Here is an 18,295-nt window from a genome sequence, read left to right on the forward strand (position 1 = left end):
TCCCACAAGTTCTTGCAGGTTCCTGACTATGCAACTGTGTCCAGCTCAGCTGGCACCATGCACCTGTGCCATAGCAGGGAGGCTGCCAGAGGGGAGTGAAGAGAGGAGGGGAAGGTAAAGTAGGTGGGGAGGGCAGAATGAAGCAGGAAAAGGGAAAGAGGCTATCAGGCAGCAGGGAAGGGAATGAGGACATGGTGAGCTAGGGGAAAGTGAGACACCCCCCCTGCATGTCCTTGTGGGTCCCCCATTTGTTAGAATATAAGTAGTTCTGGAAAATTGCATTCATTTGCTTAATGTAACTGAAAACAGTAATTTCTCTGGCTTCTGAAAATTCACTAAGTATTACTCAAATTAAACATATCTACGAACATAAGAACCAGAAACTTGTCCTTGAAGAAAAAAAATGTGCATGTGTACACTCATGTTTTATTTCATGTGTACAATATGATTTATTGCATTTGCATGAAAAACTTTCCCTGGCAAACCTCCTTATATGTGTAACTTAATTGAAACCAGCTCCTCTTAAATGTTAAGAGCTTTGCTGGATCAGACTTCACGGTGACATCAGCCTGACTGTGAAATATTTAAGCTTTTCAGAAGACGGTGAAATGGCAGCAGTTTACTTAAAAGGGTTTGCTATACGTTTCTTTGGGGTTGTTTTCTTTACTTCCTGGTTTAAAGTTTCATTGTGCTGCTGCTTTAATAGATCCACACAAATATGCTTTTACAAATATTGGACACTGTGGCACAGAACACATTGTGATTAAATAGTTTAAGGTCTCCCCTTCACACACAGATTTTGCAGGACAATTCTCCAGATAGGTGCTTCTTTCTACAATAACTAACGGCCTGCACATGCAGCCTTGAAAGATGCTGAGCTATTGGAACTGTAAAATATTCTTTATTATTGACTAGCATTTAAGAGGAAGGGATATACTTGTGAGCAAAAAATGACAAAAAAAACACACCACTATTCTTTCAAACTTTTATTTTTCTCTCAACAATATTGCACGTCCACACATCTATTGGGCTCGTGCTGCCTAGCTTTCTACAGCTATCATGGCAAACTGTTTACAGCTTTTAACCTGGCCAAATTGGGAAAATTCAGGAGAGTTTACAGTTTCCAAAGTAAAAGTAAACTAATCATATGTGTACACCTATACACACACCATTTAACAGCCAGTACCATCTTAACACACAATTTTGACAACTGAAACATGCTGAGGAAAAATGGGGAAGAATTCCTCTGAAAAGTGAAACCCATACAGATTTTGAATTCTAGTTTAGATTTTTATGTATACTCCTTTATTTATATACTTCATTAATACTTGTTATGAGGACCCAAAGTGGCTTACATCATTCTCTTCTCCTCTCTGTTTTATCCTTGTAACAATCCTGTTAGGTACAGTGAGAGTGTGTGACTAGCTCCAGGTCAACCAGTGAGTTTGCATGGCAGAATAGGGATTTGAACCTCAATCTCCCATAATCTGACACTTTAAACAGTATACCATGCTCTGCTAGTGTACTTTTGTAGAGGAAAGCATATTGCATCAGAATCTGCCTACAAGTGCAGCATGAAGATAACCACAAAGTGAAGCTGTGCTGGAAAGAAACAAGAAGTTACAACATTAATCTCACAGAATTTCTCGCAGCTATGGAGTTGGATGTCATCAATATGCAGATGACACCCAACTCTATATCTCGCTATCTAGGTCCCCACAAGATTCAGTAGAAATCTTGGATTGTTGCCTGACAGCTGCGGGGAAATGACTGAAAATGAACAAATTGAAACTGAACCCAGACAAGACGGAAGTGATGCTTGTTGGGAAGGCAGAGATCCTTTTTTTTTTTTTTTATAAATTTTTTTATTTTCATAACTACAAAACACTACACCAGACTATCACAAGGAAAGGGGAGAGGGAAGGGACAAATGGGGGTGGAAAAAGAAAAGGGGGGGGAATGAACTACAAACACTAAACACTACACTTCAATGTTTCCCTTCATACTGTCATAATACAAAAATAGCTCCATAGAATAATGATGGAGTGGTTAATCATACAGAGAATAAACATTTCAAATTCTGATTAAACTTTCCTCCCCCTTCTAGGTCCCGGACGCAATTCTCTCTGTGCAACCGCTGTTGCGGTGCTCTCCTCCTCCTCCCCCCCCCCTCCGGCTCCTCCTTTTCTTCGTTCTCGGTGCAGCAGAGTTCTGGGTTTTTATTCTCAAAATCCTTTAGTTGATCTTCTGATAATATCTTATAGGCCTGATCTTTATATCTGAACCATATTCCTTCCGGGAATAACCATTTGTACTTTATTCCATGGTCCCTCAGAAGAGCTGCAAACTTTTTATATTTAAAACGCCGTTTCCGGACTAGAAATGGAACGTCCTTCAAGATCTTGACTTTCAAACCCATAAAGTCCAAATCCGCATTGTATGAGTTATATAGGATGGTGTCCCGAATCTTTTTAGATGAAAAGTCAATAATGATCTCACGAGGCAACTGTCGCTTTGTTGCATATTTTGAAGAAGCCCGACGGACCTCCAAAATGGCGCTTTTAACCTCTTCTTTAGTCGTCCTCGCGGGTGTCGCCAGTAGTTCCGAGACCAAATCCCACAGATCCTCATTTTCCTCCTCTTTCACGTTTTGGAGACGCAAAATTGTCTGCGTTCGTTCCACCTGTAGCCCGATCAGCTGGTTCTCCACCAACTTCAGCTCCTTTTTTGTAGCCTTCACAAGTGACGCACTTTCCAGAGCAGACTTTTCTGCCCCCCCCGCTGCTGCCTTAATGGTTTTCACCTCGCTTTCAATTAAGCCCACCCTTTGATCAGTTTCGTTCAGCTTGTCAACAAAGGGTTTTATGGCTTCCACCACCGCCCTGCGCACCAACTCTTCGAGCGACTCCCCCTTCAAAGTAGCCGAGATTGACTTACCGAGAGCGGGACTTTGCTTCCTTGCTGCCATTTTGGGGGGGGCGCCAACAAAATTCTGGAACTCAACGAAGGGGAAGAGCGAGTCTTCTTCAGATCAACCTCTCCTTCACAAACGCTTGTAAAACAGAAGGGATTCGCTTGTTTACAGGCTTCCGCCTGTTTCTTTTACTTGCCGTTTCTCGTTGCCCGGCGGCACTCGAGGCGCCGCGCACATCTGCCGGCCTCCATAGGGACAAACGGGCAATTCCCCCCCCGCATTGATTTCGGGGAGTTCTTCCCGCCGCGTCCCGGACCCTGGCTCCCTCCCTGGGAGTCCTGGGGGCTAATCCTTGCGGATCAGCCGCCCGGTCAGGGTGCCCGGTCGTTTCCTCCCGGACCAGCCGAGAGGAGCGTCCGGCATGGCTGAGAAAACGAAACCGAATCGGGAAGGCAGAGATCCTGAAGGACATTATACTCCGGAATTTCGACGGAGTTCTTGCAGACTCAGTTAAGAGCCTAGGGATTATCCTGGAGCCAGTGCTATTACTAGAAAAACAAGTTAAGGCAGCTGCAAAAAATGCTTTCTACAACCTCTTCCTAGTCTGGATAATGGCTTCAACATGGCTGACCTGGCCACCTGGATCCATGTTCTGGTAACATCAAGGCTTGACTATTGCAATGCACTATACATAGGTCTCCTATCTAAACTGACTAGGAGACTCCAATTGGTTCCAAACACTGTGGCTCGACTGTTATCAAGAGCGAGCAGGAGCATGAACATCACTCCCATCCTGCAGTCACTCCACTGGCTACCCATTAGTTACTGTGCTCAGTTCAAAGTATTGGTTATCACTTACAAACGGGCAATTTCCCCCCCCGCATTGATTTCGGGGAGTTCTTCCCGCCGCGTCCCGGACCCTGGCTCCCTCCCTGGGAGTCCTGGGGGCTAATCCTTGCGGATCAGCCGCCCGGTCAGGGTGCCCGGTCGTTTCCTCCCGGACCAGCCGAGAGGAGCGTCCGGCATGGCTGAGAAAACGAAACCGAATCGGGAAGGCAGAGATCCTGAAGGACATTATACTCCGGAATTTCGACGGAGTTCTTGCAGACTCAGTTAAGAGCCTAGGGATTATCCTGGAGCCAGTGCTATTACTAGAAAAACAAGTTAAGGCAGCTGCAAAAAATGCTTTCTACAACCTCTTCCTAGTCTGGATAATGGCTTCAACATGGCTGACCTGGCCACCTGGATCCATGTTCTGGTAACATCAAGGCTTGACTATTGCAATGCACTATACATAGGTCTCCTATCTAAACTGACTAGGAGACTCCAATTGGTTCCAAACACTGTGGCTCGACTGTTATCAAGAGCGAGCAGGAGCATGAACATCACTCCCATCCTGCAGTCACTCCACTGGCTACCCATTAGTTACTGTGCTCAGTTCAAAGTATTGGTTATCACTTACAAGGCTCTTCATGCATACCTATGGGACCGCTTCACCCTCTATGCCCATCCAAACAGGGTCTCCTGCAGGTGCTACCCTGCACATCGGTGAAAATGACAGCAGCTTGTAAACAGGTTTTCTCTGTGGTGGCCTCTACCCTGTGGAATGGCCTGTCTGAGGCGGTCAGGAGAGCCCCCCCTCTCCTGGCTTTCCGCAAACAATGCAATACCAAATTATTCAAAAAGGCTTTTTTTACTCAGATAGGAGGGCTGTATTGTAGGGTCAGGATCTCAGATGATCCGCTAATAAGATAGGAACCCTAGACTTTACCACTATGTTATATTGGATTCCTGCTAATGCTATGTCTTTGTGAACTTGTATCTATTTATCCTATGGCACCATTTATGGAAATGTTCTTGATACTGATACCACTAATCTCACATTGTGTAATCTGTCTGGAGTCTCCATGAGAAAGGTAGACTATAAATGACATAAATAATAGATAAATGAATAGAGATCAAATTAAACAGGGATCCACCTATCAAAGCTATCCACTGAATTCTAATATTAATTAAAAAATACTGGACTGATCATGTTCACTTTTTTCTTCAAGGGACATTTTGTATTATTACACCACTACAGATAGCAACAAGTTTTACATGTTCTTAAATTGCTTTAATATTTACACATGGCTCTAGGAACCAAACTATGCAGAGATAAGGCAGCTGGATTTTGAAAACCCCAGTACACATGCTATGCAGGCTACCAGAAAGGAAACGGTTTCTCAACAGTTCTGCTCCCCAAGACAAAAATTTCCGTCATCACGTAAAAGCTTAAGAACTGAGCTCCTTATTGACAATACTTTCAAGTATCAGTGATTCATCTTTCCATTCAGTGAGATTAGAAAAGAACAAAATATCAAAGCAACTGTGATGCAGGTCTTCTCATTATCTTTAAAGCCCATTATATAGCAGTGCTCCAGCTCCAGCAGGCATGATTCAATTAGACATTAAATCTCTGCAGTGCTGCATTTGGAACACCAGAAACAAAAAAAGTATTTTAAAATGGCATCTAGAAGCCAATACATCCATCATCCAACAGAATAACTTCCCCTCATGTAAAAAATACCACTCCTGTCATGATTGCTTGATTTTTTCCCTGTGTTCTTAGGGCTGTTAGAGGATTAAAAATACTTGGTTTGGAGCATTCGTTGCGAGAAAAAGTTACTATATCATAAGGCTGTTATCTGTTTGGTGCTGCTATATCTTTAAACTGAACAGATCTTCTCTGCTGTTTCAAGCCTATTCAACGACAAACAGCAAGGGGAAAAATACTTGGAGTTAAGATTCAACGTACTAACTCATTCAAGCAACATGCAAGTGTGAAATCCAATGGGATCGAGAAAGGTGTACTGTGCTTGGACCTGGGACAAATTTCATACCTCAGAATGGATTCATTATAATCTCTTGATTTCCCAAGTACAAAAACTGTGAACTGTGAACTGATCAGGATCACAAAGCATTTTTTCTGTATAAAGTGTATCTATCTTTTTAAACTAAACTCACTTAAAAACAAATACATGAGTTGACATTAGCAAACATCTTCCTAGCCGAACTAGAAGAGTTTTTTAAGGCTAAGCTCCAGCTGTTTTCATCCTTCCAGCCAACCCAGTGAAAAGGTTCCATTTCAAAGGAAGCAGAATTCTTATTTTGCAACCATTGAGTTCAGTAAGCCACCACTGATCCACTCCCATCTCACACTATACCTGACAATCTACTCCACAGCATCAATAACCTTGCAAATACTTCAGTAAGACCAATCACACAACCACACTGGGTAGTGTGGGTAGAAAATTGGGTAGAAAATATTTTCTGGACTGCCATGCACATCACAGATCAAAAGCACAACAGCACAGTTTTAAACAATCCATGTCAGGAAGGTTTGGGAATACCATACCAGTGCAAGATACCAGTGTTTCCTCATGACAAATAATTCAGACAAGCCTTTTATCAAGAACACCATCCAGCCCAGAGCTGAAATAAAACAATGGACTCCATACACAACAGAGGACTGGCCTGATCCTTAAACTCACAAGTGTGCACATATGAAGAACAGGGGTTGAGAAGCAAAAGTGACCAGAGCATCAGGCATGCACAGATGTATTTTTTCTCCACCCTTCCCACCCTTCTCTGCCCCAGAGCTGGAATTCTTCAGCACTTCTGAAAATACCAGGCTTCCACTCCACCTAACCCTTGATAGGTGGGTCTAGTTGGGAGGAGCCAGCTTACAAATGGATGGGGAGAGGCTATTCCTGTGGAAGCTATTCCCCATAGTGGCATAGCATATAACCTCCAGCACAGGGAACGCGTTCAGGGGCTGAATCCTAGTACAAATCAAACTGGAATCCTGCCAGCTGAAAGTCCCTCTCAGCCTCCAGTTTTAACACAGCGACCGAGAAGAAATGCAAGGTTGCCGTTAAGAGGGGTCGAACGCTGCCCTTCTCTCTGCTGCTCAACCCTTAACTGCCCCCTCCCATTTCAGGCACCGCCACCTCTCCGGGAAAGACCAGGCTGGACTTCTTCGCGCCACCCAGTCCCGTAGACGAAGAAGGGGCGCTCACCGCATAGTACAGCGAGGGTTTCGCATTCAACACCGAGTCGCCCATGGCTGGCGGGGATCCCCCCAGCTCCGCCCGGCGCTGCAGCATGGACAGCAGGGCCTCTGCCTTCCGCCGTCCCTCAGAGCGCCTCCAAGCCCGCGGCAATAGCCACCGTCCCTCGCTGTGGCCGCAGCATCATCCGCCGCCTCCAAAACTTCTTTCCCCGCCGAGCCCGGGACGGAGGCGGAGCTGGGCGGCAGCTGTTGCAGCCGGAGGGAGGGGCGGGGCAGGGCGGGCGCGCTGCTGTAGCTCTCCCTCTCCACAGCGAGTCGCTGCCCTTCGCTCGGGAAGCTGCAAAGTGGCCGGCCTTGCCTCAGCAACAGCTGGAGGCAGGAGGCTTCCTTCGTCGGGACAGCCGAGAGGCGCCAGTTTCTTGGGGGTGGGGAAGAAGAGGAATCAAACAGCCCCTTCTTGGCCGCCTTCCCCTCCAATCCCTGTATATGGTATTTTATTTCTGAAATGACCAATGGGCATAGTAAGGGGCTCGCAACCCAGGTCCGGTAAAGTAGAGCCTTTGCTGTTTGTCAGGCCTCGCTTGTCAACCCTTCTCTTTCTTTCTTTCTCTGACTCACCCACCGACCCACCCCCAGGTCTGGAGACAATTCCTTCCCACTGTGCACATAACTCCCTCATACACCAGCTTTGGGAGAGAAAGGAAAAATAACTGTATACTTGGTGGTTCTGTCACTGAGAGCCCAAGCGAGGGTTGCCAACCTCCAGGTGGAACCTGGCAATCTCCAGGAATGGCAACTGATCTTCAGGCTACGAAGATCCATTCCCTTGGAGAAAACAGTTGCTTTCAAGGGTGGATTCTATGGCACTATACCCCATTGCAGTCCCTTCCCAAGCTTCCCACAAATCACCAGGAACGTCCTATCCCAGATCTGACAACCATAGCACAAGCAGGCCTGGGGACAAATGGCAACTTCATAGCCATATATCATCATCATCTGTTTATTGTAACATTTTAGAAAGTGGTAGTTTTTAAAAAAAACTTCCGTGACTCATGAAATCATATATATGGGCTTTGGATAGGAAGGGGTACCTTCATACAAAGCCAGATTAATTGTTACACTGCAATCTTAGATTATGCAATTGCTAGGAAATGGCTGTGCTACAGGACTGCTACTTTTTTTTTCTTAGTAGGGGTTTTATATGTGTTTAACAGATGCACAGGAGGCAAAAATTCAATAGATGTAGACTTTTTTCAGTTTGAAGTAAATGAAAGAGTTTAAACACACTGAACTTATTTTCTTTATGTAACTGATAAACTCACAGGAATCCTAAATATTAAATACTTATGGATGTATATGAGACGGCAGCTAATGAGAGTGCAAGGCAAGCAAATGAAACCTTGTACCTTTTTAGTACCCTGGAAAGGGAATGCCTACTTAGTTTTGGCACCACTGACCACTTTCAAAATCACAAATTGGAACTAAAAATGTATGCTCAAAATCACCACTGAATATTTGTTAGGCTGGTCCTTAAGAGTATTTAGCCCTTGAACAAAGATAACTGAAATATTTAAAATGTAACTAATCTGTTATAGTTGTTTATATATTAAAAAGTTTTCTCAACCTCAAGCCTCCACAGACAGAGAGCCAGAGTGGTGCAGTGGTCAGAGTGTCAGACTGGAATCAAGGAGGCCATGGCAAAGAGACTAGACTAGAATCAAGGACTAGAATTAAGGTCTCTGAAAGGGAGGTGAAATTGACGGAGCCTTTGGGGAGGCGAAGAGAAAATTAACAAACCCTCTGAGCAGGGGGGCTAAGTAGAGAGGGAAAATTGACAGAGCCTTTGTCTCTGTCTTTTTAAACTAGGCTTCCCAGCTAACATTGCATCCCCTTTCACTTGAGTATCCTCGTTTAAGAGGTTATCTGGCAGGCCCTTCTCCACTGGGGGACATGACGGGGAGCGGATCACAACCTTCTTCAGGGCTGTTTTAGCCTATTCCCTGCCTATTCCCATGGCTTTGATTTACAGAAACCAAGGCTTGGAAGATTCAGCAATATTCTTGTGGTTGCTAACAAACCTCCAAATGGCAACTGAGAGCTCACAGGGCACTCTTTGCTTAAAGCTACAGGTGTTTTTCTATTATTTTGGCAAGTTTTAATCCCCTAATGTATTTTTAAGAGTTTGGATTTTTTTGCGCATCTAGAGCATCCTTCAGTATTGCAGAGACACCTGTCTGTGTCTAGTTTCATTTTACTGATCTATAATCCACATTGTACAACTCAGTTTGGTATCAGATATATGACAAGTGGGAGACACGCCAAGACATGGAGGGGGCATCTAATTTTTCCCTCTGTTCTCCTTCCCACGTAGCAGTCCATCTTTCTCCCCCCCCCCCCGCTCACATCTTCAGCTTTCTGCCTTCCTTTCCCCATCAGCCCCTCATTGGGAAAACTCTGTATAGTATCAGCCTCTGGGCTGGGTCAGGTACAGTTGTATTATGGAGAAAATCACAGACTTGCAGGGGCACCTCACTTTCTTCTGTATCCATCCATCACACTATTTTCTCTTTTCCTTGTCTCGGCAGCCCCCATATCCTCTCTTTTCCCTGCATCCCTTTTTCTTTCCCACCCACTCATGCCAATCTTTTATTTCTACTTTCTTCACCATATGGGGAAGGATGTTGCCCAAATTTGAGCCTTGTATTTTTAGGAAATATATGCAGGCCTGAACTCCAAACTAACTACTGTGAAAAAAGCCACACACTATTTTGAGGTGGGTTTAACACCCCCCCCCCCCACACACACTTTTTTTCTTTTTAGATTTCATATTTTATGCAAATCAGGGGCTTTTTCAGGTTTATAGAAAGATCTGTCTTGTCTGTTCAGGGCGCCAGTCTCCAGCTTTACTACCCAGAGATTATTTATTTATTTATTTACTTTATTTATACCCTGCCTTTTCTCCCCAATGGGGACTCAATGTGGATTATATCATTCTCCTCCAGATGGGGCCATGTTGAGAAGTAGATATATGAAAGTGGACAGATCATGCAAACAAGACCATATGGGGAAGGATGTTACCCAACATGAGGCTTGTATGCTTAGGAAATATAGGCAGCCCTGAACTGCAAACTGGACCATTGAGAAAAACACCTAAAACTGCAATCCTTTTAGTGTCATATGTGAAATGTTCCAGATATACAATTTATAATCTCAGTAAGTGAATTCCTCACACAGTTACATACAAACTTTGAACAGAATTAATGAAAGTTAGTGCCATGAAGATAATGAGGATAATAAAATACCTGTTCTCCACTGCAATATATAAAATCATAGCCCTTCATCTTACCTATCACATTAAAATGGCAACAATAATTCCTTTAGTGATAACCACACAAACACTAAAAACTGTGGAACAATATAAGTCATGGCCGAGATTCACAAGGAGTCTTTATAGCAGGACAGCAAACAGCCACTCATCTAGTCAGGTGCGATAAAAACCTTACTTCTGGTGACAAGCAAAGAATTCTTTACAATACTATCAGCTCCTCCCCACCAACACATACAGGGCACAAATTACTAAGAAAGCAATCTTAAGATGATCTACTCAGAAGCAAATTTCATTTTAGTCAGTAGGGAAAGTGTTCCTACGACTGCAGTCCTAGGCATGTGAGACTTCTTTTTTTCCGCTTTGATGCCCACCAAAGACTGAACTGACAGTAGTTATGTCTATAGGATTTTTACCCCAATATGTATGACTTTAGATATATTTAAATTGAACCTCATTTTACGGCTTATTCGGAAAGTTAGGGTACATCCTTTCCAGAACATATTCAGTCATCATCCTGAATAATCTGGTGCCTTCCACAAATTTGAGTATGTTACTACTCATCCTCAGCTCTAAAACATTTATGAACTAGATAAAGAACACCAACCCCACTCAAATACTGTTGGGGGACTCTGCTTCCTTCATTTAAGCAACCTTCTATATGTTGAGTAATGCTTTGCTTTCTACCAAGTTGCTGCAACGGATGTTAGGCTAATTGGGTTTATAATTTCCTGAGTACCTGGAGGGATTCTACCTTTTCTAGCTTCCAGTTTATCAGTAAAGAGGTCAAGCAACAATAAATTGAACATTCTGATAGATTGGTTGTTGTGGATTTTCCGGGCTGTACAGCCGTGGGCTATACAGCCCGGAAAATCCACAACAACCATCGTTCTCCAGCTGTGAAAGCCTTCGACAATATTCTGATAGATTAGTTTGCAAACTGACCTCTTTGTAGCATTTTATAGCACTATGGCAATACCAATTAGATCCAGTGGTTTTTAAAAAAATTTTTTATAGCCCTAGAATTTCATTGCTCATTCCATAAGCTTTAGTTCTTCAAATGTCCTTCCCAAAAATACTGATTCAAGCATGAGCACAAGTCCAACATCTTCTGCAAACTGTTGTAAAGTAGTCCTTCAGCTTTCCTGCAGTTTTCCACTTCTCCTTTAGTAATTCTTTCATCTTTACTGACAACAGCATGACTAGTTTCCCAGTTCTGATGTATTTAAACAAATGATAGTTTGATTTCTTTTTAGCAATATGCTTCTCAAATCCTTTTTTGCTTGCTTTATCAACTTGGCTCATGACTAAAAAAATACCAAGCAAGCCATTAAAAACAATCCAGGGCATAAAAATAGCACACTGAGTAGCCTAAAATGATATCCATAAAAGAGTCCTCAGGCAAGAAGTAGACCACAAAACAGCTGAAGAAGATGGAACGGCTTAGTTTAAAATAAATGTTGTGGCTTGACACTGAAAGAAAAGTAAGATAGGTGTCAGGGTCAACTGTGGGGGGGGGGGATCATACCAAAGGTGAGGTACTACCATTTCAAACCCATCCCCTAGCCACAACGTGCTTTGGAGCCAATCTAGATGTTATGGGCATTCCTAGGTTTTCCCCAGGGAAGTGTTACCATTTTAAAAAGCAAGTTTAAAAAGCAATTTACTCAGTGAGTCCAGCTTTAGAACTGGCAGATGTATTTTACGTCATATATGAGAGAGCCATTGTTGGAGGCAGAAAGTGCTGTCAAGTCATAGCTGACTTATGGTGACCCTTACTGGGGTTTTCAAGACATGAGACTAATAGAGGTGGTTCGCCATTGCCTACTTCTGTAACCCTGGTCTTCTTTGGAGGTCTCCCATCCAATTACTAAACCAGGCCAATCCTGCTTGATTTTCATGAGCTGATGAGATCAGGCTTAAGTGCGCTATCCAGGTCAGGGCAAGGAAGTCATTAAAATGTTAAAAACAGAAAACTCTTCTTCTTTTCATTTTATACATTTTTCAAAATAATTCCATACCATGTCATGATTCCTCAGGTTTTAAGATTCTGTTTGTTCCAGTAGACACAGTATTGGACAGAGATTCACAAAAGTCAGACCTCAACCAAGAAATCACTATGGCTCAGTGATCACTCTACCTGAAGTAGGATTCCAATTTCTATTTTGGATGAGGGCAAGCACAAGTCTAATAAGTTGCTTGTTTGTTTTCTCTCTTTTAAAATCTTTTGCCTTTGGACCTTTAATCCAGCTCCCCCGCACCTTACTTTAAGCTTATACCACAGGAGGGCTCGGGTCATAAACAACTCTCTCTTTATTTCCACTCACACAGAGCTTCAGATGTTCTCTACTTTACCCTCTACATCTTTCCTTTTGTGCTTTTGTATCCTTTATATTGATGCCTCCCTAACTCCCTCAAAAAGTTTTTGCTGCCACCAAAGACTTTTACCTTAAATGCCCTTGGTTTAACTGGTAATATAGAAAGGCTTGTTATATGTGGTAGTTTGATAGAACAGTCAGTGCATGAGGGTGATTGTGAGGTAAAAAAGGGATCTTACTTGTTTAAACAAAAGTAGAATTTGTTTATAAGTACATAAGCCTGATGGTTGCAGAATATTGATTAATGTATTGGTTTCAGAATAGTTCTTGGTGGTTTCACAAATAGTTATCTCTTCTTAAAGGTATATTCACAGGCTCAGTCACACAGACCAATTTTTCCCACAGATCTTCACTAGCAGACTAACGGTGAAATCCTAAGAAGAGTTACTCCAGTCTAAGCTCACTGAAATTCTTTTCTCATCCACACAGACATAGATTCACTCAAGCCTTTTCACACAGTTTCCCTGATCTAGATAGAATAATCTCTCTCTCAGATATACACAGACTGCCCCAGGCATATATGCCGTTTACTTGACTTAGACAGAACTACACTGCAATCCTAAAAAGAGTTACTCCATTCCAAAGACATTGAAATCAACGGGCTTAGACTGGAGTACCTCTGTTTAGAACTGCACTGTTAGGCTCTCAAGCTTCCACATACTTTGCCTGATTTAGACAGAATCTTTTCTCTGAAATATATCAAGGCTGACTTAACCAGAATCTCCTGGCTGGTTAACTTTCACACAGACACAGAGCCAAGCTACGAGAGATTAATTACACAAGGAGGAGCATGTGAAGGGAGTTGCAGTATCAGCCAGAAGCTGAGTTTTAAAAGAGATCGCAAGGCTTTGTCAATTTCTAGTGAGCCAGGGAGATGGCTGCTCAGAGGGTTGGTTAATTTCCTCTTTGCTTCTGAAGACTCTATCAGAGCCAAGCTACAAGTGACGCCTGACACAGGTTGGACACTTGTCAGCTTCCCTCAAGTTTTGATGGGAAATGTAGGCGTCCTGATCTTACAGCTGGGCTCTCCATCTAATTAAAGTTTACAAAACACCCCCCCCCACACACACACACACAGCAGAGGGGAAGGGGGGCGCCCGGCAAGAGCCTGACGCTTGCACTCCCCTCCCGACCGCATGTTCTCCCTACCATAGACTGACATTCTGTAAACTTCTGTAAGCTGCAAGACCAGGATGCCTACATTTTCCATCAAAACTTGAGGGAAGCTGACAAGTGTCCAACCTGTGTCAGGCGTCACTTGTAGCTTGGCTCTCACTTTTACCTCCCCTTCTAAGAGGCGAAGAGAAAATAAACCTTCTGAGCAGCAATCCCCCCGGCTCTATAGAGAGGGGAAATTGACAAAGCCTTCCGATCTCTTTTAAAACTCAGCTTCCTGGCTAACACTGCGACTCCCTTCATGTACTCCTCCTTGTGTAATTCATCTCTTGTAGCTTAGCTCACAGACTCTCTCAGTCACTACACAGTTTTCCTGACTTAACTGGAAAGAACTGCTCTAGGACTGCAAGGTCCCTTGAGTCCCCCGGTGGGAGACTGGGAGCCTGGCACTTACCCTGCAGAGGCTTTAGTTCCTTGTGCATGTGCACAGTGCATGCACACTCCCGGCATGTGTGATAACGTCACTTCCAAGAAGTGATGTCATCACGTGGGTCAAAGGCCAGCCCGAGAGTACTCCTGCGCTTACCAAAGGGCTGAATCCCCCCTGGGCCCTATTCAGCCCAAAACGGTCCCGTTGCAGGATGTGGGAGCGTGCCATGGGCATGTGCTGCACCACCCAAAGGGGTGCTGCACCACCAGGGGGCGCCCAAGGGAGCATGCCCCCTGCTGGCCAGGTAAGTGGGGGCAGGGGGGAGGAGGTGGGAACAGGGGATCCCCTGCCCCAGGCAAGAGAATGGCAAGCCTAAACCTCTCTCTGAGATGCACAAACTTTTCCCTCAGTACTCACTAAAAATGCAGTCCACTCTGCCTCCTAGGGTAACAGCTGCTGTCCAATCAGAGCAGACTCCATTCAACCCTCCAGCCCCTGGTTCTTTCCTCAGAGACCTGCATTTAAATGCTCAGTAATTTTTAAAAAACACACACACCCATAGCCAGTAGAAATAAAATGTAAATTGAATACGCAAAACATTACAAGTAAAGACAAGTGAAGTTGCACCCAAGGATTGGAAGGACAAACAAGTGGAAAGCTTACTCATTGGTTGCTTTCAGTCCTCCATGTCATAGACTGGAAGATCATCAGAACTAAGGCTCTCCCTCTTTGTCTCCGTTCTCCCTCTGTTGAACGGAACAAATGGTGAGCTTCCTTACAAGACTGAAGAAGGTTTACTATGTGCTTTGCACTATATCAATAGAACAGTGAAACACATTGACTCACGGCAGCCCCATCAATGAATAAAGAAAACAGCCATCTTTTCATGAAATGTCACATCTGGCGCATCATTTTTTCATATTAAAAGTACTTCTGTAAGAACCAATAAAAATGTAATTTCTACTATAAAATCAAACATGATTTAGTTAATTAGCAAAAGAATTTCAAGTTCTATACCAAAGGCTTTGTACTATTCTAATAATCCAGAGGTCCTTTACTCATGTAAAAAACATGGAGCACAAAAATTAGGATGGTTATCTGCTACAAAGTTCAATGCTCTTGAGAAGCAGTTTTTTTTCTGTTTCCTTATAGCATCATGGTGCATTTGGGCAGCTCTGGGGGTTTCTTTGGCTCTTCTGCAATCGTTCTCAAACCTGCTTTGCTCTCAAGTTCTAGAAAAGATTACAGTAAAGCCTGGATGGCTGCGGAATGGGTGGGAAAATTTGGATTTTCCAGCCTACAGGGCAGCCATTTTCCCTGATCCTATTTCCTATCCTTGATAGAGGGCTGATATTTTTCTAAAAAACTAGCACTAGAATATCATTATATTGATATACTATTGTAATGATAGGTGAAGAAGGTTCTCTGAATTCTCAGTTTCATAATTAAAAGAAAGGTACATCTCTAGCAGAGATATAAGGAAAAAGACATATACTTCCAACCAAAGACATACTTTTAAAACAAAATAAAATCTGGGATTTCAGAGAACCTGCTACACCTATTATTAAAATGGTTCATCAATATAGCAACATTTTTTTAAAAAAATTGCAAAATCCTCAGGGGCCCAAGGGAGAGACTGGCTGATGATGGGGGGTTCTGGCAGGGGAACTGTGAGGAAATCTGCAATGTGGAAGCCTTATTGCTGCTGTGCTTTATCTGCAGCCATAACAGCAATGGGGGAAACACAAAATCCTGTCCCTGTGTGGAACAAAAAGTCCAGTTTAAATGAATATGAGAAGCTTGATTACCTGGAAAATGCTCTTTAATCAAGACAACGTTCTTTAATCTATCCATTATACTTCAAGTGTTAAATGCTGTTGACAATGGAAAAATTAGGCTGTATGGGAATCAAAACTGAAAAAAGAGTTTATACAGCTAAATATAAGCCCATTGGAAGAGTTGAGAAATCTTGACACAGGGCCATAGATAAGCCAAAGTACATGAGGAAGAATCTAGCTCTCACTGGCTTTGATTCCTTCACTCTCCCTTCCCCCTTCCTGTGATTAATACACTCAAGGGAAAGTTTGGAAAATAATGTGTGTGCATAAGAAAGCCAGAACGCAGGCAGATTGCCAGACTGAATCCTGAGAGCAATGCTGTTTATAAATGAAGCCTACATTCACTTACTGCACCACTGCTCTGCACAACAGCTGTGAAATGCTGGGGAGAGGGTCTGACTCTGCCCAAATCACTTTCCCAGTGGCAGTAAAATAACTACTGGTATTGAAAAATAAGTACTAGTGATTTTTTTCCTGGAAAGCAAAATCAAATTACATTTTTAACTACTTAGACTTCAGCACTTTACTTTGACCAGATTCGAAAAGCAACACACAGGCATCATGCAATGACAGAGTTAAATGAAAATCCAAGCAGCATTCCAAGGATAGCAGTGCAGAATGAGAGTAACCTCAGTATTGTTTTCCTAAGATCTCAAGTTGCCAACGAGGCAAAATGAAGTAATGCACTCTGTCAACATATAGCATGCTCCACAAGCAAGGTCACTTATCCATGCAATTAGCAAAACATTAAGAAGAAACTATTTGAACAACTATAGAGAAAGTGCAGAATGGGCACCATTGCCATTAAAAAAACACAGGACTTTAAATCACAGATGCTTTAGAACAGACAATAGGTATTCAAAAGCTACAGCTTAGTTGAACACATTTCATATTATTTCTTGTTTATGTAATCCATTAAGAGGTAGGATTTCAGAGCTGCCGAGTCTAAACGAATGAGCTAACTCTAAACACTAAGAAAATAAATTTCCCATGCTGCCACTTTCCATCCTGGAAAGAAAGCTACTCTTTTTACAGACCTAGGTGTCTGTAAAAAGCCTAGGACACATTAAACAGGCTGATATACATTTGAATACAACAACAACAACAACAAGTCAGGCTCCTCAAAGTTTATGGAGCCAGACTGATCATACAAGGTATTTCCATAAGCCTTGAGAAAATATATACAGCATTAATCTTGTTCAAGAAGTGTTTTTCCTCTCTCAATTTAGGCCAGTCACAAACTAAAATCTAAGCATATTCAGAGCATTTCTCTACATTTTTATTTTTTGCTCCATTTCAGAAGTGCCATTTGAACATATAAAGCTGCCTTATAGCAACTCAGACTAGACATAGGCACGAACAGCATTACGAACACAAAATGCAAAAAAGTCACGAACAGCCTGCTCAGCAATTCGTGAACAAGCTGTTCATGAGACCCCATTCTAGACGAACAAGTGGTCATCGCAAGCCTTGTTCGTCGCGTTCGTCCGCTGTTCATGAAGCCAGGCAGGCAGGCACCTTCAATCAATTCCCTTGGCAATGGAGGCAGGGACTGCATGAACTCTGTCTGCACTCCTTCTATCGCCCTGGAAACCCCCAATCTAAGCCCAACTTAGCTTGATGAGTAGGTCTTCCTTCCAAGTGTAGAGCTCCAAATTGGTTACAATTGGTTACATGGGACCAGAGACCAGGGGGGAGGGAGGGGTGGTGTTCTGTAGCCATTGGCACGCCAATCTCATCCCTGCAAACCCTGTTAGGCAGTTCTGACTGCCAACCACAGACCTCCTGCTTTTCTCTATGAGACCTCTGGTTATAAAAGGAAGCGCGCTCCAAGCTCTGCTTTTCAGTTTCAGCAGGCAGTGGAGTGGGACAGAGCTGTTGCTAGCCTTTAGGGAGAGAGACAGGGAGAGTGCATTGGAGCTGAGATTTTTTCTGTGTGTGATGGGTGGGATAGGGATCTATCCCCTCTGGATCCAGGGCTGCTGCCAGGCCCTGGGGCCAAGCTCAGTGGGCACCTCGGCTGAGGGCTCACACTGATTATTAGTGCCTAATCTGGTCAGGTTTCTGGGAGTGCTGGACTAAGGGTCTACTCCCTCCCGCTGGTTCCAGGGATGCTGTCAGGCCCTGGGGCCAAGCTCAGTGGGCACCTTGGATGAGGGCTTACCCTGATTATTAGTGCCTGATCTTGTCAGGTTTCTGGGAGTGCTGGGCTAGGGCTCTACCCCCCACCTCTGGTTCCA

General features: G+C 43.5%; 1 protein-coding gene across 2 annotated transcripts in view; it reads right to left on the minus strand.

The window, feature by feature from the left end:
* The window catches only part of ARHGAP6 (Rho GTPase activating protein 6), a 317,422-nt gene that overhangs the window by 161,902 nt on the left and 137,225 nt on the right, over positions 1-18,295 (minus strand). Inside the window, exon 1 of one of the 2 annotated variants that reach the window (XM_054973323.1) lies at positions 6,976-7,170. The exons of the other annotated variant lie outside the window; for it this stretch is intronic. Within the exon in view, the coding sequence (XP_054829298.1) occupies positions 6,976-7,062 (87 nt within the window). The 5' untranslated portion in view covers positions 7,063-7,170. Of the gene's footprint in view, positions 1-6,975; positions 7,171-18,295 lie in introns of those variants that run through there. 2 annotated transcript variants of the gene reach the window in all.

The sequence above is a fragment of the Eublepharis macularius genome, chromosome 3 (genome assembly GCF_028583425.1).
Source record: "Eublepharis macularius isolate TG4126 chromosome 3, MPM_Emac_v1.0, whole genome shotgun sequence".
In the NCBI taxonomy this organism is placed as follows: Eukaryota; Metazoa; Chordata; class Lepidosauria; order Squamata; family Eublepharidae; genus Eublepharis; species Eublepharis macularius.